A 22,836-nucleotide genomic window follows, 5' to 3' on the forward strand; every position below is an offset into this window, starting at 1 on the left:
TGCGGCCCTTAAAAAAAAAAAATACTCTTAAAAACTATAAAATGCTGTTGACAGAAATTCAAGATAGAAGTAAATGGACCATATGACCCAGCAATGCCACTCTTGGGCATATATCCGGACAAAACTTTCCTTAAAAAAGACACATGCCCCCGAATGTTCATTGCAGCTCTATTCACAATAGCCAAGATATGGAAACAACCCAAATGTCCATCAACAGACGATTGGATTAGGGAGACATGGTATATATACACAATGGAATACTACTCAGCCATAAAAAAGAACAAAATAATGCCATTTGCAGCAACATGGGTGGAACTAGAGACTCTCATCCTGAGTGAAATAAGTCAGGGAGTAATAAATACCATATGATATCACTTATAACTGGAATCTAATATCCAGCACAAATGAACATCTCCACAGAAAAGAAAATCATAGACTTGGAGAATAGACTTGTGGCTGTCCGGGGGGGAGAGGGAGGGAGTGGGAGGGAATGGGAGCTTGGGGTTAACGGATACAAACTATTGCTCTTGGAATGGATTTTCACTGAGATCCTGCTGTGTAGCACTGAGAACTATGTCTAGATACTTATATCGCAACACAGCAATCGGAGGAAAAAGTATGTACCCATGTCTGTGTAATTGGGTCCCCATGCTGGACAGTGGGGAAAAAAAAAAACGGGAAAACATCTGCTGTTCATAGGTCAGAAGACTCAACATTGTTAAGATATCAGTACCCCCCAAGCTGAGATTCAGATTCCACCCAGTTCCTATCAGAATCCCAGCTGAATTCTTTGTGGGAGTTGATAGGCTAAGTGTAAAATCCATGTGTGATTGCAAGGTGCCCAGAAAGCTAAAACAATCCTGAAAAAGAAGAATCCAGTAGGAAGACTCATACTTTGCAATTTCCAAACTTACTGCAAAGCAGCAGTAATGCAGACAGCATGGTATTGGCCCAAGAATAGACCTACTTAGAGGTGAGTGGAGTAGAATTGAGAACCCAGACGTGAACCCACATGCCTGTGGCCTTTCAGCCAGGGTGCCAAGACCATTCAGTGAAGAAAGAAGCCAGTCGCAAAGGCCATTGCTCTGTGATTCCATTTAGGGAAGATTCCAGAATAGGAAAGTAGAAGGAGATTAGTGAGTGCTTAGGGCTGGGGTGGGGGCTAAGAGGGGCCATAGCTAAAGGTGTGAAGTGATGAAAATGTTCTAGAATGGGCTCGTGACAGGTGCCTGTTACCTGGGATTGTACTAGAAAACCATTGACTTGTGTAGTTCACCCGTGTGAATTTCGTGGTGTGTGAATTCTATCCCAGTCAAGTTCTTAGAACTACAACAAAAAAATAAAAAAACCAAGAAACACAGCACAGGATAGCAAACTAAATAACGGCTATTAAGACGGCAAAGGTGGACGTTTAAAAAGTTACAGTAGGATTAAAGTCTACAAGCTAACAAAAAAGGAGGATTAAAATGCAATGAAACACATATAAAGGTTTTAAAGAGCTTTGAAACCGGAAAACTGGAATTAAAAAGAACGAAGATCAGAAACAGAAAGGATGAAGGGCGGGCGTAAACATGAAAAGCAGAGAAGGATGTCAGGAAAGTTTAAAGCCTGGGAAATGAATGGCGCCGGAGGGAAAACAGCTCAGGTCGTTAAAAATAGCGAGATTCCTTCAAGTGAGAAGTGACAAGATGGATTAAAGAACACCAGCTCGAATAGGAAGAGTCATCACCATCATTCATAATTAAATAAAAGAAACAGACACTTGGATGTGGCCAGAAGTGTTCAAGGCAAGAACTTGAAAGAGGCCGAGGTAAAAGCCTCAGTGGCATAAATTCTGGGCCTTGGGTGTCTTCACTCAGGGTCAGTGGCAGCCCTCCCCAGGGGGCGCGGGTGCCCTGGGTGTGGGGGCACCCTTGTGGGAAACCAGTCCTTCCCTCTGCCTCCCGGAGGACACAGGTGCTCGAACTCTCGGCCCGTGGGAACTCTCAGCCCGTGGGCTGTCCAAGCTGTGCAGTGGAAGGAAGGGGCTGGTGGCAGGTGGAAAGGGGCGGGGCCTGGGGCGGCCTCCCGAGGTGCAGACGTGCCGTGGAGACAAGGGACTGGCGACATTGTCCTCGGGACCTTGCTGTGGTGTGGCTGGCCGATGGCTTCGGGGTTCAGGGGATGAGAAGGGGATGCTTCCCCCTGCTCAGAGGAGCCCAGGGGCTGGTGCTGGGGCTTGTAAGCACAGGGCTGGCCACAGAGGGGAGCAAGGGCCCCGTGAGATCTGTCTGCACGGTGATGTTTCGTTCTTGACCAGCGCCCCGCTCAGAGCCCTGGAGAAAGGCTCGCTCTGGCCATGATGCTCATCACTGCAATTCTGCCCAGGCCTTTGCACTCTTTAAGGATTCTTTCTCGCTCTAAGAATCTTAAGACTTGAGGGATCCACCCCGAGGCTTCAGGAGGCAGTACCTGCCCTGGGCGTTGAATGATGCCTGGTCCAGGGAGTGAGCGCAGGCCATGTGACACCTGCACCTGCGACCATTAAGTCCCTCTGGCACCTCTGCCTCCAGAGAGAGGCTGGGCCTGACTCACAGGCAGTGGAAGCAGGGTGGGCGAGCGCCGGGGTCCGAGGAGGGCACGGGGCTGGAGGCTGGCTCCAAGGGCAGAGGATTTCTGCAGCAGGCCTGCTTCCCTCCAGACCCCCTTCCAGGTCCACCGGGAACTTCCAGTCATGCCTCCGGAATGAAAAAGAAAATCTCCTCTGCTTGGCGTGCAAACGACTGAAGTCTCATTTATTTTTAGCCTCATTCCTGCTTCCTCTCCCACCACCACGCCTTCCCAAACTGGCTGCCCCTTTCCCACCTCTGTGCCTTTGCCGGGGCGCTGCCTTCTGCCTGGAATGCCTGTCTCCTCTTCCAAAACAGATCCGTGTCCATAGCACAGAATCAGCTGTTCCATGTTGGGGACCTGGGACCTACCTGAGTAGGTCCCCGTCTCCCTTACAAGCTGTTGGGAACTTGGACAAGTTAGTTAACGCGTCTGTTCCTCAGTGGCTTCGTCTTGGTGCCTCCTAGGGGAGTCCGGATGCTGTTGCTCTGCCTCGTACCTCTCTCCTGTTAAAGCCACTGGCGCGAGCTGCTTCTTTTCCCACGTGGTGCGTTCGTAGGCTGAGGCCAGCTGCCACTCGATAGTCTGAAGGCAGGTGCTCCGCCTCAGAGTGTGGCGACTTGTCCTGCCCCTTGGTCCCTCCTGATCGTTTATATTATTCAGAAAAGCTGGGTCTGGAGAGGCTTCCGTGTGGGCCTCTTACCAATGGCAATTTTGCCTCTCTGAGTTTGCTCCTGGGAAGAAAGTCCTACTCTGGGGATCACGGGGTTAAAGGCCTCCCCACCTACTCTAGAAAGGTCCTAGAACCTGTGCACACTGCTGCCCCACCTTAGTGACAGCAGGTATCGGCTTCAAGGGGCAAAGCTGTGTTTCCTTCTCTCCACGATACCGCCTGCGAGCCTGCCGCGTGTGGGGCACCGGGGGGCCGAGGGTGCCAAGGGAAGGAGACGGGCCTGGTGCCCACCATCACGCAGCTTGTCGGGAGCAGAGGCTGCCGATTCTTTCACAGGCCCAACACGACACCTCGTCATCCCTCTCATGTTCCTCTCTTGGTCCACCAATTATATCTACATTTTTTTTTAAGAAGCAATTCCACGGAGTCCGTTTTCGAGGCTCATGCCCCAAGGCGTGCAGTTGTAAATGCTCCAAACTTGCCGCCGTGTGTGGCCTTTCCCGGGGCCTCTGGCTCTGCCGCAGCCGCCCTGAGTCCCCACCGTGGACTCGTGTGCCTGTGCCCAGGGACCGACGTCATGGTGCGCTGCCTCCGGCTGCTGAAGGAGTTCAAGCGCAAGGTCGAAGACGACCAGGACGACGACGAGGACGAGGAGGCCATCTCCAAGGTCGTGCCTCCGGTGGACATTGTCTACGAGCGGGACATGCTCACGCAGACCTACGAGCTCAGTAAGTCCTGTCCCCACGCCTGCGGGCACAGGGTCCCCGGCCTTTTGAGTTGGGACCTGTTTTGGTCGCGTGTCCAATGAGGGCTGCACCGTTGAGCATGTCAGGCAGCAGGAAGCACCCGGGCCCTCAAAGGGTTTAGGCTTGGGGGTCAGATTGGACTTGGAATCCTTGCTCTGCCCCTTTCCTGGTGGCTCGAGACTGTGGCAAGGCCTCCAAGCCTCAGTTCCCTCATCTGTAAAATGGGGATAGTACCTCCCGTAGCATGTGAGAGGACTCAGTGGAGGGTTAAAATATCTGAGGTAGTGTCTGGTATGGAGAAAGTGCTAAAAAAATTAGCTACTGGAAATTCCCATTGTGGCTCAGCGGTAACAAACCCGACCAGGATCCATGAGGACGTGGGTTCAATCCCTGGCCTCCATCAGTGGGTTAGGGATCCAGCATTGCCGTGAGCTGTGGTATAGGTTGCAGAAGTGGCTTGGATCCCATGTGGCCAGTGGCTGTGGTGTAGGCCTGCAGCTGCAGCTCTCATTTGGCCCCTAGCCTGGGAACCTCCATATGCCGCGGATGTGGCCTAAAAAGACAAGAAAAAAAAAAGAGAGATTAGCTTTTAGAATTATTACTCAAAGATTTGACAGCCACCTACCATCTTCTAAAATAGGTCTGCAGTCACTATAGGCGGAGGGTTATAGTGATGAAGGGGGCAAAAGACGTGTCTCCCCATTCCTCCTCCTTCCCTTAGATCCCCTAAAATCCCTAAGGCAGCAGTGACCCAGCGTCCCATAGACGGTGTGGCCATGGGTGGCTGTGGAGAGGAGGCCTGAGCAGAAGTGGGGGCCAGAGCAGAAGTGAGGCCTGGCTCAGCCGCCGGTACAGAGCTACCTGGCAAATCGGCACAGCCTTTTGGGAGGGCCGTTCGGCTGTTTTTATCACCTCTTAAACCTGTTTCAGAACAGGTTCCTCAGAACACGGTTTGGGAAAGGCTGTCCTGGCCACCTTCCTCCCTGCTTTTAGCGTGTTCCTAGTTCAACATGGGGACACACCCTCGTCACCTCTTTCCATCCCGCTGTCTTTTTGTTTGGTTTTTTTTTTTTTTGCATGGACGGTGCAGCACAACCGCCTTTATCCAGATTGGTTTTCCCGGGCAGCGTCAAGCGTGTGAGGCATCGGGAAATAGAGGGGAACTCTTTCTGCACAGTCCAGGGGTTTTGCCCCAGAGTCTGCCCTGTAGGTGCTGTACTTTACTGGCGGGGCTCCCAGCCGCCCCCCCCTCCAGGCTCCTTCCTGGAGTTCCCAGTCCCTGAGCAGTCAGATACATTTGAAAGGGCTTCTGACGGCAGATCCAGTAATAGCACAGCGTGTAGCAGGGCAGGAGCCGGCAGACCAGACAGAGCAAGTGACGGCACACAGTCGCCTGCTGGTCATTTAATACGGGACCAAATAGCATTACTTCCTCCCGTCGCCCCCGCTGGCCGACAGCTGTGACAGGGTAATGCAATAATCAGTGTCCACAGTGCCTCTGAGTCTAGTGAGAAAGATGGGGAAATGAAAAAATTCTTCATTAAAAATTACTTTGGTGCTTTTTAAAAGGCTTGATTCAATATAGCTGAGAAAGTTCATTTGTCTGAGAGTGCTCACTTCCTGCTGCAGGGTAAAAAACAGTGTCTGGAACTCAGTGGATGAGCTGTCGATCGCTTGGCATTTACAGTTTTGAGCTGGAGGAGTCAGCAGGCACTTAAAAATGCACGATTAGGGAGTTCCCACCTCGGCTCAGTGGTAACGAACCCGACTAGTATCCATGAGGATGCGGGTTCGCTCCCTGGCCTCGCTCAGTGGGTTAAGGATCTAGCATTGCCATGAGCCGTGATGTAAGTTGCAGATGCAGCTCAGATCTGGCGTGGCTGTGGTGTAGGCTGGCCACTGCAGCTCCATTTCAACCCCTAGCCTGGGAACTTCCATATGCCACAGGTGCAGCCCTAAAACGGAAAAAAAAAAAAAAAAAAAAAAAAAAGCTCAATGAGAGTGTTTAAAGAGTCTCAGGAGGGAGGAGGAGGCAGGTGATTTATTCTCTCTGTCGGTTTCCCCGCATTGAAAGGTCTGTGCTCAGGAAAGGTAGGTGGGGATAGACCTGACTTGTGCAGAACGGCTCCTGGCAGAGGCCGCCGAGGTTCAAGTGTCTTGTTTCACGCAGTTGAGCGCCGAGGCACGAAGGGCATTTCCCAAGCTGAAGTCCGGGTGGCTATGAACGTGGGAAAACTGGAAGCCAGGATGCTGTGCCGCCTTCTGCAGAGATTCAAGATCGTCAAGGTAACAGCAGGCGTCATCCCGCAACGCAGCTCATCATCCCCCTGGCCGCCGGACACGCACATGCGTGGGCCTGAGGGGGCGTCACAGCCGGGCAGGGGCCCGGGTCAGCCTGCCGTCTCTGCCAAGGAGGCAGATGGCTGTCAGGGGCTGAATGTGTGTCATGTCCCCCCTCACTGTGGATTTTGTTGGTTCGCTTTGTGAAAATTGAAAGAGTTGTCAGCTCCGAAAGGTCAGCGGAGATGGGCAGCCTAGGGAGCATGACCCCACTCCTCCGACCAGCGGGTGCCCCCGGGCTCCTCCAGTCCCCACCGCACCCCCTCTCATTTGCTTTCCTTGCTTCTGTCCTGGGGACACCCCGTTGGCTAACTGTGGCTGGTGTCCCCCTTTCAGGACCCAGACCTGCTATCTTGGCCTTTGATGCTTCACTCTCTTGCCAATTTTATGGCCATTTTGCTGGAAGGCAGTATGACCGTTGAGCTGTGATTGCAGAGCACTTAGCCCTGACCTTGGGGTGTGGTCACTCCTTGGAAGATATTACTCTTCCTGCCGTTAAGAGCTCCGGGAAAGCCCCTGTCCCCTGCTCTAGAAGACAAACGGGAGTAGGTCGGTGACAGCTTCACCACCCGTCCCTGTGGCAGCTGCGGCTGCGTGGAGCTGGTGACCTCCAGGCCCTGGCTCCGAGACTCTGACAGCAGTTAGGAACCATCAAATTTGCTTGCTGACCGTGTCCGATGGCCCTGTCCCAGGCCAGGCCCCGGGGGCTTGTGGAGGCCGAGTTCGGGCTTCGCCCTGGGAGGAGCTCACGGTCTCCTGGAGCAAATCCACAGTCAGGATTGCATCCTGTGGCCGGTGAGACAGGAGGGAGCATCTGGACGCGGCTGGGATGGGGGGGGATGGCCGGGGCAGCTGCGGGAATGGTGAGGAAGCAGATGCCGCACACCCAGGTCGCCTGAGGGGCCCAGCGGCCCCCCGCGGGGTGTTAAACACGTCTCGTCCCCTCCAGGGCTTCATGGAGGACGAGGGGCGGCAGCGGACGACCAAGTACATCTCCTGCGTGTTTGCAGAGGAGAGCGACCTGAGCCGGCAGTATGAGAGGGAGAAGGCGCGGAGCGAGCTCCTGGCCACCGTGAGCCTGGCCTCCGTGCAGGAGGAGTCCCTGCTGCCCGAGGCAGAGGACGCTTTCCTCTCCGAGTCCGACAGCGAGGAGGAAGGTGGCCGTGGCCGCGGCAGGAGGAGAGGCAGAGGATCGCAGGCGGACGGGAGGTCCTCCGCCAGCGGCGGTCTGGGGCCTCATTCCCACCACTCCACGCCAACCAAGGGTAGGTGTGCGGGGCGCACCCTCAGTCGGAGCCGCCGCCTGTCTCTGGGGACGGTTGGTCCAGCAGACCCCAGACGATGTCCTCGGTGCCGCCCGAGCTAGGGGCCTGTGGGTGTCACGTGCATCACGTAACCCCAAGCTTAGAAGAAGGGCTTGTGCGGTCTGTGTCCAGGGGCTGGCAAGTCAGTTCTCCTTGGCAAAGGTTGGTTTTGTTGTGCTTTTGCTATCAAAGGGGTGGAATTCCCTCAACTTCCTCTATCCCTTCCCCTCCAACCATCTCCATAAGAATCCTTTGGGGTTTTTTTGTTTGGGGGGTTTTTTTGGGCCACACCCTCAACGGGTGGGAAGTTCCTGGTCCAGGGATCACACCTGCGCTGCAGCAGTGACAACGCTAGATCCTTAACTGCTTCGCCACTGGGGAACTCCCCTGGGGTTTTTAGTTACGGAAACCTTTTTGTTTGTTTGTTTGGAATTTGCATCGGGCGGTGCCGATGACAGATTTGCGGATCTAGGGTGGGGGTGGGCCCTGGGCTGCGTGCTTGGGGTCCTCCACCCTCGTCTTCAGCTGACCGCAGGGCACCCTTTGGCCTGGCCGGCTGTGGTCTGGCAGCGGCGCGGTGGCGCTGCGGTTCACCATGCCGTTCTGCGCCTGTCCTCACCGCAGGGGGGTGGAGCGTCGTCAGCCTCCACCCGTTGAGGAAGCAGCCGTCCTCCTCCCCAGGGGCTGCGGAGGAGAGAGCCTGCCGGAGCTCGGCTGCCAGGGACAGCCTCCTGGACCCCAGCAGCTCCTCGGACCCCAGTGTGTCCTTTGGCTCCCACTGCGTGGAGAGTCACAGAGGCGACATAGCCGTGATCGAAGAGGTCAGGCTGGAAAACCCCAAGGTGAGTGTCCACGGCGGGGCGGGAAGCGCCTGTGGCAGGTGCACATCAGCCTCATCTGTTCTGTGCTTAAGAAGCGTAACAGCAGCAGCAGCAGCCGCCGCAGCAGAATCGATCACAGTAAAAGAGCCCACCCGCTCGGGCAGGGGGCGAGGGGAGAAAGGCGGGGCTCGCCACGTACCCGCTTCACGCAGCCCGCCTTTCCCGGGAGTCCTCTGCACTGTTGTTCGCAGTGGAAAACCGCTAACAGGTTATTCTTTTTACGTAAATTTATTTGAAAGGGACAATGTGTGCGCCTGCTTTAAATCAGTGGTTCTCACCCTGGCCAGCTTTGCCCCTCAGGGGACATTTGGTAGTGGCTGGAGACGTTTTTGATGGCCACAACAGGGAGAGGGTGCCACTGACCTCTCGGAGGCAGAGGCCAGGGATGCCGTTCCGTGTCCCAGAATATGTAGGACGGTCCGCAGCAGAGAATTGTCCAGCCCAAAGGGTCAGCAGTGCCAAGGGTTGAAACACCCTTCTTTAGATGAAAAGCCAGTATCATTTGGCATAAAAAGAAGATAATCACCAGATAGATATGACAAAAACAAAGTTTTCTTTCTTTCTTTCTCTCTTTTGTCTTTCTGTCTTTTCAGGGCCACACCCGTGGCCTATGGAGGTTCCCAGGCCAGGGGTCCAGTTGGAGCTGTAGCCACCGGCCTACACCACAGCCACAGCAATGCGGGATCCGAGCCACGTCTGACCCACACCACAGCTCACGGCAACGCTGGATTTTTAACCCACTGTGCAAGGCCAGGGATCAGCCCTGCGTCCTCATGGGTACTGGTCAGGTTCCCTAACCACTGAGCCACAACGGGAACTCCAAAAACAAAGCTTTCTTAGTCTGTTCTGGTCAGATACTGTTGTACTTCACAGTGTTCAAAGCAGTGGAATCAGTAATTAGGAGGATTAAGAGGCAATTGACACGGGAACGCCTTTCTCGCTGTGATTCAGTTCACCCAATGCTGTGGAAGTGCCTCAAGTATGGCCACCGGTGCCTCAGTCGCCCAGTACAAGACAGATTTGTGATCGGAGTGGCCTTTGATGCTGTCGCTGCGGTTTCATTCAGGCTCCACAGCAACCCCGTAGGAGGAAAGCCAGCTCTGGCCTGGGAGGAAGAGAGCACAGCCCCTGGGGGTGGACGGCCTTGCCTGCTGGGTTCATGACAAAACGGGGATTCGAACCTGTGGGGCTGCAGCTCCCACCCTCCCCATCCTCCCTTTCTGATGTGGAGGCTTGAGTGTGGGTTCTATCTCTATAGCAGGAGTGGTGAGACTGGGGTGGGGGGGCAGTTTTCTGTGGAATATTCTAGAACCTTCTAGCCATATCTTGCCTTTGGATGCTGAAATTCATCAAGTCATGAGATTGGTACCGTCTCCACCTGAAGCACCAGGTTCCCAAGGGTTTTCCCTGCCTTCCTCTGACACCTTCGTGCCCCTGATCGGGTCCGAGTTTCCCTACAGCCACTCCCTCCAGGCCCTGCAAGTCCTGGCCCTCGCTCCCCAGCTCAGCTCTCTGTCTTCCTTTTAGAACTGTCACCAGTGGCACGGCAGCGCCTTGTCCTTTTTGCCTGTTTGCCGAGAGGAGGGGCCTGAACTGTACTGTCTGGGGGTCCCTTGGTAATGCACTTTGCTCTCCAGCAGCCCCCCTGGACAGCAGGTGCCTGCTTCTCCTCAAAAACATTTGCTCTGAAAGGCAAGAGGCCCAGGGTCTTTCTGCCACTCTTGGGCCCTTCTTGGAGCTGTGACTCTTTGGCCCCTCAAGCCCCTCCCTCTTTAGGAAAGCGCTGAGCCTCTCAGGGTCAAGCCGGGAAGTGACGGGAGGCTCCTCGAGCCTGTTCCCCTGGAAGTGCTGGTCCCTTCGAGGAGGGCGGCCAGCAAAACACGCCCTGGGGCCGCCAGGTGGCACTGAGTTGTGCCAGGCCATTTGCCAGGAACGTGATAAAGTTGGGATTCCCTTTCCCCTCGGGGTACACCCTTGAGCTTTAGCATATTTTATCCGAGAGCAGATGGAACGAGTTCCGATGTGAAGCTCCTGGAAGCCAGAAAGGAGCCGGGAAGAGAGAAGTGGGTGTCGTGGCCAGTGGGGGGGAGCACCAGTGCCTCTTGTCCCTCCGTCTCTCACTCCCACCCATCCCAATGCTCCTGGACCTGGATGCCTACCTCTGCTTCTCCCAAATATTCTCAGAGAGGCTGCCCGAGGCTTCCTGGGTGTGGGGGCGGAAGCACCCGCTCACACCCTGGGACCCTGTGCGGTGGAGCCGCCTCCCTGAGCCCCGAGCTCCTCTTCTGTAAAATAGGAGCTGTGATAATAAGGCGATTGAGTGCTCTTGACACTGAAGAAAGCCCCACACGGGGTGGCGTGGCGTCTCCCCCGTCCGTCTGCTCCCTTGCTTTGCAGGAGAACCAAGGGGAGATAGAGCCAGCGCTGCCCCTTCTCAGGAAGGGCTGTTGTGGATGCAGCCGATTTCTGTCCTGAAACCCGCTGTCCAGAGCATGGAGATAGTGGGGGGGTGGAATCCTCTGGGCTCTTCTTTCGAAACCTGGCGTAGAAGTTCCGTAAAGAGGGAAGGTGTACCCGCCGGAGCGGTGTCTGGCCCCTAAACCCTGCCAACGGCACTGTTTTCCTGTCCTAGGAGAGTGGCGGCTCCCAGAAGGCTGGGAAGCACGGCCCAGGCCAGGACAAGCCCCACGAGACCTACCGACTCCTGAAACGCAGGAATCTGATCATAGAGGCTGTCACCAACCTCCGCTTAATCGAGAGCTTGTTCACGTAAGGAGTCGTCTGTCTGTGTGTCTGTCTGTCTCGCAGTAATGATATATCCCACGACGGTCCATCCTCACCAGGCACGGAAATGACCTGGTGGCCGTGGCATCTCTCTTCTGCCATGTAGATTCTCACAGGAACCCCTTGGTGGTAGAAAGGGTTTCGGCTGTGTGTGTGATTTGAAAAGCGTAGCCACTGAGGAGTATCGGTTACACTTGCCGGGGAGAGCGTGAAGGCACAGGACACAGAGGCCACGGGGAAGGGCCTTTGCCTTGCTCCTGCTCTAGGGCGTTGGTGCTAAGGGAGGAGTGAGGCGAGAGCCAGGCAGATAAATAGCATCGGCTTATGACGTCGTTGCTAATTCTCCACGGAGCCTTTTGTTCAAACAAAATCTTACAAGGGACACACGTGGAGCTGCCGTGTCTGGGCGGAGCGGAGGCTCTGTGCCCCGCTTTGGTCCTTCCAACCCACTGTTGCCACCGCATCCTGGGCGGCATCCCCAGGCTCCTGGGCAGCCGGTGTCAACGCCCCACAATTGGAAGGACACAAGTTCTCCAGCTAGGGCGAGGAGGCCGCCTGCAGACACTGCTGCCTGGGCCTCTGCGAGGGAGGGAGGGAGCTGGGTGCTCCTGATGCCCCTTCTGGCCCTGCCTTTCTGTGTCCGGCGATCTAGAAACATCGCCCGAGTGGCTCAGTAAGATCTAGAGAGTTGTGCGAGGAGAGGCATCAAAAAGAGCTTCCGATCGGAGGGTGCGGTGGTGGTAAACTGGACCATTCCTTAGCTGGCTGTTGAGTGACCTCAGAGACTCTGAAGCTGGATTTCTGTCACAGAGCGCAGCTCCCCTGCCCACATCCTCAGGAACCGCAGTGAAAGCTCCGATTAGACCCCCAGCCTGGGAACTTCCATATGCCGCACATGTGGCCCTAAAAAGGAAAAAAAAAAAAAAAAAGAGGTGACCTTTGGTATCTTAAAAAGCCACCCTTTCAGTGGTGAAACACCCTGTAAGTCTCCCCGGCTTTCTGCTGGGGCCCGTCAGATGGCAGGTGTCGGTTGCCCGGGTTGGGAAGGGCTTTGCGTCTTCCACGTGGAGGCTGGGCAGAGTCACGGCCTGTCTTGTGATGCCGCAGGATTCAGAAGATGATCATGGATCAGGAGAAGCAGGAAGGCGTGTCCACCAAGTGCTGTAAGAAGTCCATCGTCCGCTTGGTTCGGAACCTGTCGGAGGAGGGCCTCCTGAGGCTGTACCGGACCACGGTCATCCAGGATGGCATCAAGAAGAAGGTAAGCCCCCGCCACGCGCTGGGAGTTTTCTTACCCAGCTTCTCGCATCCTTGTGGTCCCTCAGCTGTGCCTGTACGGCCCGGACCTTGGAAGTTCCCACTCAGCCTCCGCGTTGTGGGGGACAGGGATGATCCCAGCTTCCTGTCGAAGCTGGAAACAGAGGGAGAGCCTGCTTGGGGCTTAGGGCCGCATGTGCAGCCCAAGGCCGGTGTGTCCCCCCGCCACCCCCGGCCCACCTTGAAGGGGAGGAAGGACGGTGAGGCACAGCCAAGCTCAGCTGACTGGCACTGGGAGACGGGAGGCAACATCTAGGAGGCGGAAAATGTAGATCAAGCAGCAAGAACACTATCCACAGAAATCCGCGGAAACACATCCCAGAGGAAACCAGGGCGGAACTCCATTAGCATGTGGGTCGTCGGGTGGCGGGGGCGATGCCTATTCTGTCTCCACTGACCTGCTCCTGCAAAGCGTACAGTTTGGGGCCATTCCCACAGCGGCTGTATCTCCCCGGCTTTACGCAGATTCTAAGGCACACCTTTTTCAGGGTCGGAGTCCTTTGAGACGCTCTGGCTGGGCGGTAGGGCCAAAGGGGATGGCGCGTGGGGACAGGCATTTGTAGTTGCCTGACCTTGTTTCTGACTATGTTTTAAATCTCTGCCTTCCGAAAGCAAGCTCTGCTTGGATGGTTTTTTTGGTTAATAAGCTGGCCAGGTCATTTCTGTTTGTTTTTGTTGTTCATTCGTGTGTTTTTTACTTTGTCTTATTTTTTTTGGAGACCTTTGAAATTTGAAAAGCACAGAGTACTACTAGAAAATGTCTTAAGAAATTCCATTTCTACCATTCCAAGTAGGCAGCTCTCATCAATTTTTACTTTTTTTTTTTTTTTTTTTTTTTTTTTTTGGTCTTTTTATGGCCGCACCCATGGCTTATGGAGGTTCCCAGGCTAGGGGTCAAATCAGAGCTGTAGCTGCCGGCCTACGCCACAGCCACAGCCACAGCCACACCAGATCCGAGCCTCGTCTGCGACCTACACCACAGCTCACGGCAACGCCGGATCCTTAACCCACTGAACAAGGCCAGGGATCGAACCTGCATTCTCATGGATGCTAGTCAGCTTCGTTTCTGCTGAGCCATGACAGGAACGTCTCTCATCAGTTTTTATATCTGCTGTGAGTCCCCTCGACCTGATCCCCTCCTGTCCCTGGCCAGCCAGCCCCTGCCCCCCCAGATCAGGGTCAGAAGGTCTTGGTGCTCACCTCTCATGGGGACAAGAGCCCAGCCTGCCAGCAGCAGCACCTCTGATCTCTGTTGACCTTCACGGAGCCGGTCTTGTGGATGTGCCGCCTTGTCAGGCAGTAATTGAGGGCAGGAAAGTCTCCCCAGGTCTAGGAGTGGAGAGAGGCCATGTTTATACACACACATGGGCATCTGCTGCGTCCCCTGAGCTTATTTGGTCTGATGTCCACCAGGCGGTAGTGGGTGGGGTGGAGGGATGGGGTGGGGAGAGGGCATCCGAGCTAAACATTGAGGGGCCTCCGGCCATGGCGTTCCACATGAGTAGCCCGTTTGCCAGTTAGCAAGGGCCACAGTCTTGCACATCAGCCTCCAGAATAAGTTTCTCGGCAGCGCTTTCTCTGGCACCCAGAGCTTATGCGGCTAGCACGCGGCCCTCGGACCTGGAGCCACACCGGCTGTGGCTGTGCCCCAGCACCCGCCTTCTGCCGTTGCTCCTGCGTCCTACTCTGTCCATCCGGCCTCCGGGAGGTTGGCAGGGCCATTTGGCTGTTAGTGGCAACCAGGAATGTTTGTGTTTGCTTTTAGAGTCTCTGAGGGGTTACTAGCTGTATATCATTGGAGCCTCACAGAACCACAGAAAAGGTTGGCAGGGCAGCAGGGAGGGGTCCCCACTCCCCAGATGAAGAACAGAAGCAATGGAGCCAGTCTCGGCCTTTGAAGCCCCCATCTGGGCGTGGCTGCCTGTTCCCTGTGACCCACAGGCCATTCTGGGCATGAAGCCTGAGGGCCAGAATTATGCATTTAGGAAATCTTAGCGTGCTGTCTCCTGTCCACGGCAGAGCAGAAAGAAGCCTGGCTCGGCGGGGGGCAGGGGGGCAGGCACTCTTCTGCTCAGCCCTGCCAAGTTCTGTCCATTTGTCAGCCTAGTTATCGCTCAGGAAATGATCACCCCCCCTCACGGTTCAGCCTCAGTGCCTTGGCAGAGGCAGAACAGCAAAAGTAGCCCTAAATCCTCTGCCAGTTGAGAAGCGCAGCTGGCAGGGGTCCCACGATGGCACTCGCAGTGCGCAGAGATTAATAGGAGCTGCTTACCTCTTCCAGATGGAAGCCCTCGGGGTTCCTGAGCAACGGTGGGAAATGCTCAGCCAGCAGGCGCAGGCGTCAGGGGCGGCCCCCCGGGGAGCAGCAGGGCGCAGTGGGCCGCAGCCACCCAGTGTGGGCGGGGGGACGCAGGGCAGGCCGCTCCGTCCTCAGGCTGGAGCTCCTCATCTGTCAGAGCAGCCCATTCCGGCTGGCAGAGCTTTATGGGTTGGTCACCGGAGGGATTCTGAGGCCAGAAAGTGTCTTTGTTTGGTTTTGGTTTTGTCTTTTTTTTTGTAGGGTCTTACCCACGGCATGTGGAGGTTCCCAGGCTAGGGGTCCCATCAGGGCTGTAGCTGCCGGTCTACACCACAGCCACAGCAATGCCAGATCGGAGCCTCATCTGCAACCTACCCCATAGCTCATGGCAATCCCAGATCCTTAACCCACTGAGCGAGGCCAGGGGTCGAACCTGCGTCCTCATGGATGCTAGTCAGATTCACTTCTGCTGAGCCACAATGGGAACTCCGAGGCCAGAAAGCATAACGGGAAACTGTCCGGCAGTTTACTTCCATTTTCCTAACTGCCTTTTGGAAACGTTCCTGTCAGCAGGTATAATAACCAAGGTTCCACCTGGAACCAAGATGCGGAACTAAGTCTCCCTTGGCTCCTCCCCTGCCCTTGGGGGCCCCACACCCCTCTCTGCAGGTGGACCTGGTAGTGCACCCATCCATGGACCAGAACGACCCTCTCGTGAGAAGCGCCATCGAGCAGGTTCGGTTCCGGATCTCCAACTCGAGCACCGCCAACAGGCAAGTGGCGGCTCCCTCGGGAATTCCAGGCACTTCCCATCCCGAAGTGGCTCCCACCAAAGCCCTTCATTCATGCTTGGGCGAGGTCATTGGAGTCCCTGATTTGGGGTTTATGGTTCACGATCCCCCTAGTCTCAACAAGGATCACTTTCTGGAATTTTTTTTTTTTTTTGCTTTTTAGGGCTGCACCTGCAGCAGATAGAGGTTCCCAGGCTGGGGTCGAATCAGAGCTCTAGCCACCGGCCTACACCACAGCCACAGCAACACAGGATCCGAGCCGTGTCTGCGACCTACACCGCAGCTCACGGCAACACCCTATCCTTAACCCACTGAATGAGACCAGGGATCAAACCCACATCCTCATGGATCCTAGGCATGTTCATTTCCGCTGAGCCACAATGGGAACTCCCAATTTCTGGATTTTTTTTTTTTTTTTTTTTTTTTTAGGGAAAAAATCCTGATGTTCTTAATTCTAGTCTAATAGCGTGTGGACAGAGCGCTCCACGTCCTGGGCCCTGTGATGTCTGATCCTGCTCAGGTTCACAAGAGCGCAGAATGATTCCAGTTGCCTTTCTGAGCTCTTCTCTCCTTTGGTTCATAAACCACCTAATGGGCTGAGAGGAAACTCAGTGGGAGAACATTCTCAGCGGGGCTTTAAACCAGGGGTGGCCCCTGGGGCAGGCAGCGGGCTGGGGGTGGCCTGCAGGTGTTGGTGAGTGTCGCCTGCCTCACCTGGGCCGCAGGTACTTCGAATCCAGTGCCAATTGATTTCATGTCAAATTCCTGATTTCTAGCACGGATCAAAGTGTCAGGTGACCCAGCACATCGGGCTGCCTTTCTCACAAAGTAGCGGCTGCCCCGGAGGCGGGGGTACCCTGTCCAGGTCACCCTCAAGTGTCCAGTGCGCTGACACATTTTATCTGTTTGCATCACCCATCTGGCCCCTGATTTAAAACCCTGGGGCCAGATGGCTTCCTGCAGTTCTGAAGGACAGACCCTGTCCTTTCTCAGCCCCTGGTTTTCTAACACACCGTTGCATCTTGTGTTTGGACCTCAGGGTTAAAATGTCCCAGCCTCCGGCACCTCAAGGGGACCCCGAAGAAGGAAGTCAAGGCGGAAAGGGCCCGAGCGGGTCAGGAGACTGCCAGCCGAATGCCTCCTCTACGCTGGAGGGTGGCCGGGTGAAAAAGAGCGATAAGAAAATGAACGTACCCCACCTGAAAAATTACAAGCCCGTCGTAGGTAAAAAGCAACTTCCTGTCAGGGCCTGATTGTGTTGCGGGTGCTGCTTGAGTCCCTCGGGGATCCACATGGAGCCCTGGGCTGCAGACAGAGTATCGGGCCAGATCGCCGGGGTGGCGGGGGGCTGGTCAGGACGTCTGCCGGCAGCAAGTGTCCCATCTGCGAAACGGGGACGAGGCTTGCCCGGCGTACCTCCCAAGGCTGGGCAGGGCCCGGGTGACACGATGCTCTAGGTCCCAGCCGGGGTCCTTGTGCACAGAGATGAACTCCTGCGGAATCTCCTCAGGTCGGAGCATTCTGTAAACCGCAGAAAATCCCTGCCTCTCTAGAGCCCCCACACCTCTGGTAGTGACAGTCACGGACGAGTTTGTGTGTCCACGTCACCTCCCCGGATGCAGGTCCTACTGGGCTGCTTGTGTTGGGCTGTCTGCTTCTCTGTGGGTGGAGCGAGTACAGACCTCCATGGGGACAGGGGGCAGACCCCTGCCAGGCAGCAACGTCTGGGTGTGGGACAGGCAGCTCGGGAGTCCAAGTGGCAGCGTCATTGATGTGACTTCCTCGCCGAGGGCCCGGTCACGCAGACGAGGCCCCTCCTCTCGAGGTCTCGGGCTTAGCACAGGCGGAGGGAGAGGCCTGCGCACCGTGGTGCCCAGCGGAGCGGTACGTGTGCTCCCATGGACCACAGGCAGCCGAGGGGGTCTTCCGGTCCTCGGGCCTCGCCGCCCTGTCCCTGCGCCTCCCTTCTCTCCCACCTGCCTCCTCTCACTGAGGAAAGTCCCAGAAAACTGTGTCGAAGTTTTGACTTTCGGAGTTCCCGTGGTGGCACAGTGGGCACCCATCCACCTATTATCCATGAGGACACAGGTCTGATCCCTGCCCTCGCTCAGGGGTCGAGGATCCAGCGTTGCCCTGAGAGGTGGTGTAGATTCACAGACACGGCTCGGATCTGGCATTCCTATGGCTGTGGCCAGTGACTACTGCTCTAATTTGACCCCTAGCCTGGGAACCTCCATACGCTGCGGGTGCAGCCCTAAAAAGACAAAAGAAAGAAAAAAGAAAAGAAAGAAGCTACGTGGGAAGAGCCTGGATTTTGGAGTATTTTGCACAGGCTCCCCAGGCCCTGAGTCCCCAGGCAGAGGTCTGGCCCATGCCCCATGTTCTCCTTCCTCGCGCTGCCCCAAAACTCGGGCCTCCTGGCCCTTCTCCACTGTGCCAGGCACACCTCCCTGTCTCAGCCTCCCAGCATTCGCCCTGGGGTGCATGTCCCCAGGGATCTACCTGGCCTGCTCCCTGGCGGACTCAACTTCCCTTGAGGTCTGTCCCCAGCCAGGGCTTTCCTGGCCTCTTTGTAGAATCACAGCCCTCCTCTCTGTTTCTTGCTTTATTTCTCTGCATCAGTCCTTTCCATCCGACATACTTTGTTAGGCATTTGTTATTGTCTGCTCTTTCCCACGAGAAACTAGGTCTCCTGAGAGTGAGAACATTTGTTGTCCCCAGGCCCCCTGGGACACAGTGGCACTCCAGTTTGTAAGTGAATTGAACTGAATTGAATCTGGGATTTCATTTCATTTTATTTTATTTTTTGGCTTTTTAGGGCCACACTCGCAGCATATGGAAGTTCCCAGGCTAGGGGTTGAATCAGAGCAACAGCTACCGGCCTACCGACTGAGCGAGGCCAGGGATCGAACCCGCAGCCTCATGGTTCCTAGTTGGATTTGTTAACCACTGAGCCACGGCAGAAGCTCCGAACCTGAGATTTTAAAGCACCTCCCTCCTTCTTTCCTTTCCCAGTTCCTGGACTTGGGCGTTCCCTCGGGTTTCTGCCCAAAATGCCTCGCCTGCGGATGGTCCACACGTTTCTGTGGTACCTGATCTATGGGCACCCTGCCAGCGACACGGTGGAGAACCTGTGCCACGGCAGTGAAAAGTGGACGAGGAAGCAGGAGCCGGGCAGGACGGGAGTCCCAGGCTCCTCAAGCGACCTGGAGGACTCCTCCGCCGCCCCATCCAGTGACACCCCAGATCGAGCCACCTGGGAGAGTGAAATGGAGCTCTCCTCGGAGACGGGTGAGGTGCCCCAGGCAGCCAGCCGGAGGACCCTAGGGGGGGTCGGGTTCCGTGTCCCCATGCTGTCTCGGTCAAAAGAAAGACACAATCCAAAGTTCCTGAACCTCCCCCCTTGGTCAGGCTTCCTGCCTGACCAAGGAGGGTTTGGCCTGAGTTTGCGGGGAGAGGGAACCGCGACCTCCTGGGAGGGGGCAGCACCGTCAGGACCAGGACCGTCTGCAGGCCTGACTCCCGTCTTCCCCTAGTTTACGTGGACGAGGCCTCGTGGATGCGCTACGTCCCTCCCGTCCCAGTCCACAGGGACTTTGGCTTCGGCTGGGCTCTGGTCAGCGACATTCTCCTCTGCCTGCCCCTCTCCATCTTCATCCAGATCGTGCAAGTCAGCTTCAAGGTACTGGGCTGTCGCAGGGGCTGCTCCCTCGGCTCCACACCGAGGGCCTTCACCCACCGGGTCAGGGGCAAACGCTGCAGGACTTGGAGCTGCCTGATTGGCTGCCTGGCTGCCTGGCTGGCTGGTGGGTCAAAGGCAATACTTCAAAGACTTGTTCTTTTAGATAGATCAATCAGTAGACAGCTAGACAGACAATTACAGTGTAACCATACAGCATGTTTTTACAGGAATTCCCATTGTGGCTCAGCAGGTTAAGAAGCTGACATAGTGTCTGTGAGGACGGGGGTTCGATCCCTGGCTTCGTTCAGTAGGTCAAGAATCCAGCATTGCTGCAAGCTGCTGCGTAGGTCACAGATGTGGCTCAGATCTGGCGTGGCCGTAGCTGTGGTGTAGGCCCACAGCTGCAGCTCCAGTTAGCCCCTAGCCTGAGAACTCCTATATGCCGCACATGTAGCCCTAAAAAGAAAAAAAAGCTTTTTTTAACTCTTTTTTTTTTTTTTTTTTTTTTTTTTTGTCTTTTCTGGGGCCACACCCATGGCATATGGAGGTTCCCAGGCTAGGGGTCTAATGAAGCCATAGCCGCCGGCCTACACCACTGCTACAGCAACGCCAGATCCCCAACCCACTGAGCAAGACCAGGGATCGAACCCGCAGCCTCATGGTTCCTAGTCGGATTCGTTAACCACTGAGCCACGACGGGAACGCCAGAAAATGTGTTTTTTTAATATGTTTTTACGAATTTGGTAAATATAGAAAAGGGAGAGTAGAAATTACCAAAAAATTCTCTAACTTTATCTCTCCGAGATCATGACTGCTAGTGTTTTTGGTAATTTTCTTCTAGTCTTTCTTTCCTATGCCGTGTTTGTGTGTATACGTGAAATCTTCCTTTAAAAAAGAGCTGAATGGAGGCCACACTGTATTTAGTCTCTTATTATCTAGAGTTCTTTCTACTGAACAATATATTGTGTTTTCTACATTATCTAGTTCCAACCTGATGTTAGATAAATTCATAAAATTCCTTCTTAGGCGCGTTCCCTAATTTATTTACCCGATATTCAATTTTTGGACATTTTCGTTTCATTTTCTTGGGGTACATGACACGTTGAGAAATACCTTTTAGTAGACGTAGTTGTGGGCAGCCCCCCAAGTTTTTTTTTTTTAGGGTAGGGATAGAAGTAGAATCACTGGTTTCAAAGGGAATAAGCCTCTGTCATCTTTTTGTAAAAGTATAAATAAATACACTCCCCTGCTGCTTCCCAGAAGGGCTTTAGCAGTTGTATGCCCACCAGCAGTGAGTGAGGGCACCCGTTTAGTGCGCCCAGCAGCGCGGCAGGTGGGTGGGAGCTGGAGGTGACAGGACTGGGAGCAGAGATGTGGGAGGTTTTGGGGGGAACAGGAAAGAGGGGGACTGTCTCCACGGGGCCGATGGTCAGGTTCAGAGAGACCCCAGCCCAGAAAGTCACGGGGAGGCTTTATTCACGTTCACCCTGGCCGCGAGGACGGGCCCAACCAGAAACTCAACCCCCGCAGGTGGACAGACTGGACGAGTTCCTGAACGACCCCGTGAAGAAGCACACGCTGATCCGCTTTCTCCCCCGGACCATCCGGCAGCAGCTTCTCTACAAGAGGTGAGCTTCCCCGAAGGTGCCTAGTTAGGCTTCCGCGTCATCATTGAGCAGACAGGGGAGAGGTCGCTCTGCCTGCCAGCTTGTAAAGACCCAAGGTCATTAATACAGCCACCTGTGACCTTCTACACAAAGCCCAGGGGCAAACGAAGTGGGGGCTGGTGCCTTTTAGTACTCGACTTCAAGGGACTTTTAAAGTAAGATCTGCTGGCATTCGTTACCGCTAAGTCGTGGCTTCGCGGTAACAAACCCGACTAGTATCCATGAGGACGTGGGTTCAATCCCTGGTCCCTCTCAGTGGGTTAAGGATCTGGCGTTGCCGTGAGCTACCGTGTAGGGGGCACACGTGGCTCGGATCCCACGTTGCTGTGGCCGTGGTGTAGGCCGGCAGCTGCAGCTCTGATTTGTCCCCTGGTCTGGGAACTTCCTTATGCCATGGGTGCGGCCCTAAAAAGACAAAAGCAAACCGAAAGAGTGACATCCGCTGGTAAAGAGGATGGAGTGGTGGTGGAGTGGTGTTGCCTTTTGTGCCCAGGCTCCCCATGCAGGTCAGGGCCGCCTTGCCCTGCCTGATGTTGGGAAGGGGGTTCTGGGTCTCAGCCTGTCCTGGAGGTCCCACAGGTGGGAGAGGGAGAGATGGGCGGCGTCCCTCATCCCCACGTAGACCCCTGATGACAGCTGAGAGCACCCCCCACTCTCTTTTTCCCAGACGCTACATTTTCTCGGTGGTGGAGAGCCTCCAGAGGCTGTGCTACATGGGGCTGCTCCAGTTCGGCCCCACGGAGAAGTTTCAGGACAAAGATCAGGTAATGACCCCTGAGCCCAGATGAAGGGGCTCCCCGACTGCAAAGCGCCCGTTTCCCGGCAGCCACCCCGCTGCTGCCTCTGAGGCTGCCCCCCCGCATCCGGCTGGTGTCTCCCTCCCAGGTCTTTATCTACCTGAAGAAGAAGGCGGTCATCCTGGACACCACCATCTGCGACCCGCATTACAACCTGGCCCGCAGCAGCCGGCCCTTCGAGAGGCGTGTCTACGTCCTGAACTCCATGCAGGACGTGGAGAACTACTGGTTCGACATGCAGTGCGTCTGCCTCAATACCCCACTAGGTACCGCCGGCCTCCCCGGCCTCCCTGTTGTCCCTGCCTCCTGTGGGAAACTGGGAACCGAGACCTCCCAGATACCAGAGGCCGCCTGCTGGTTTTCAGGCTGTTCCCCAGGGGTGTCCTGGCAGCTCCGTAGAGGTGGGGGGGGGTGATGGGCCTTACCTAGGGAGCCCCCAGCCCCCATCCCACTGAGTCCAGGCAGCTCCGCTTTTGTCTTTATTCATTTGCTCGTCCAGTAGGTATATAAACACCTTGTGTGTGTCACCCGGCCGTGGGGCTTCTGTGCCCTTGGAGAAGCACAGCGCCCAGGGAGCCCCCGTGTGATAGGTGCCGGCGAAGACATGCAGCGGGCGATGGGCTGAGGGCATTTGAGTGGGCTGCTCAGGAGCAGGGGACGCGGCGCCAAGCTCAGAAGGATGAGGCTGAGCCGGCCGTGCCCAGTGCGGGGGAGGAGCGCCCCAGGCAGACGCAGAGGCCCCCAGTGTTGGTGGCGAAAGGGTGGGTGGGAGGAGAACGGCAGCGGAGCCGGAGGTGTAGGCGGGAGCCAGACTCTGGGGCCTTGCAGGGCTCAGGGAGGGGTGGGGTTTGTTCTCAGAGCAGCAGGAGGCCGTGGGTGGTTGTCAGCCGAGATCTCTCGTCTTTCTAAGCTGTCCTGGCTGCGGGGGTGGAGAACAGACAGAAAAGCACCAGAGGAGACGCAGGG

The 22,836-nt window shown here is 55.7% G+C and overlaps 1 protein-coding gene across 2 annotated transcripts in view; it reads left to right on the forward strand.

Moving 5' to 3' along the window:
- The window catches only part of GTF3C1 (general transcription factor IIIC subunit 1), a 71,284-nt gene that overhangs the window by 20,462 nt on the left and 27,986 nt on the right, over positions 1-22,836 (forward strand). The window contains exons 7-19 of one of the 2 annotated variants that reach the window (XM_005662065.3): positions 3,829-3,990; positions 6,179-6,294; positions 7,298-7,613; positions 8,334-8,494; positions 11,166-11,302; positions 12,425-12,578; positions 15,603-15,706; positions 16,764-16,948; positions 18,740-19,015; positions 19,261-19,406; positions 20,937-21,034; positions 21,741-21,837; positions 21,959-22,136. In XM_005662065.3, coding sequence (XP_005662122.1) covers positions 3,829-3,990; positions 6,179-6,294; positions 7,298-7,613; positions 8,334-8,494; positions 11,166-11,302; positions 12,425-12,578; positions 15,603-15,706; positions 16,764-16,948; positions 18,740-19,015; positions 19,261-19,406; positions 20,937-21,034; positions 21,741-21,837; positions 21,959-22,136 — 2,130 coding nt within the window. Of the gene's footprint in view, positions 1-3,828; positions 3,991-6,178; positions 6,295-7,297; positions 7,614-8,276; positions 8,495-11,165; positions 11,303-12,424; positions 12,579-15,602; positions 15,707-16,763; positions 16,949-18,739; positions 19,016-19,260; positions 19,407-20,936; positions 21,035-21,740; positions 21,838-21,958; positions 22,137-22,836 lie in introns of both variants that reach the window. The other variant, XM_005662064.3, reaches the window with a different exon arrangement.

The sequence above is a fragment of the Sus scrofa genome, chromosome 3 (genome assembly GCF_000003025.6).
Source record: "Sus scrofa isolate TJ Tabasco breed Duroc chromosome 3, Sscrofa11.1, whole genome shotgun sequence".
NCBI classification, from domain to species: Eukaryota; Metazoa; Chordata; class Mammalia; order Artiodactyla; family Suidae; genus Sus; species Sus scrofa.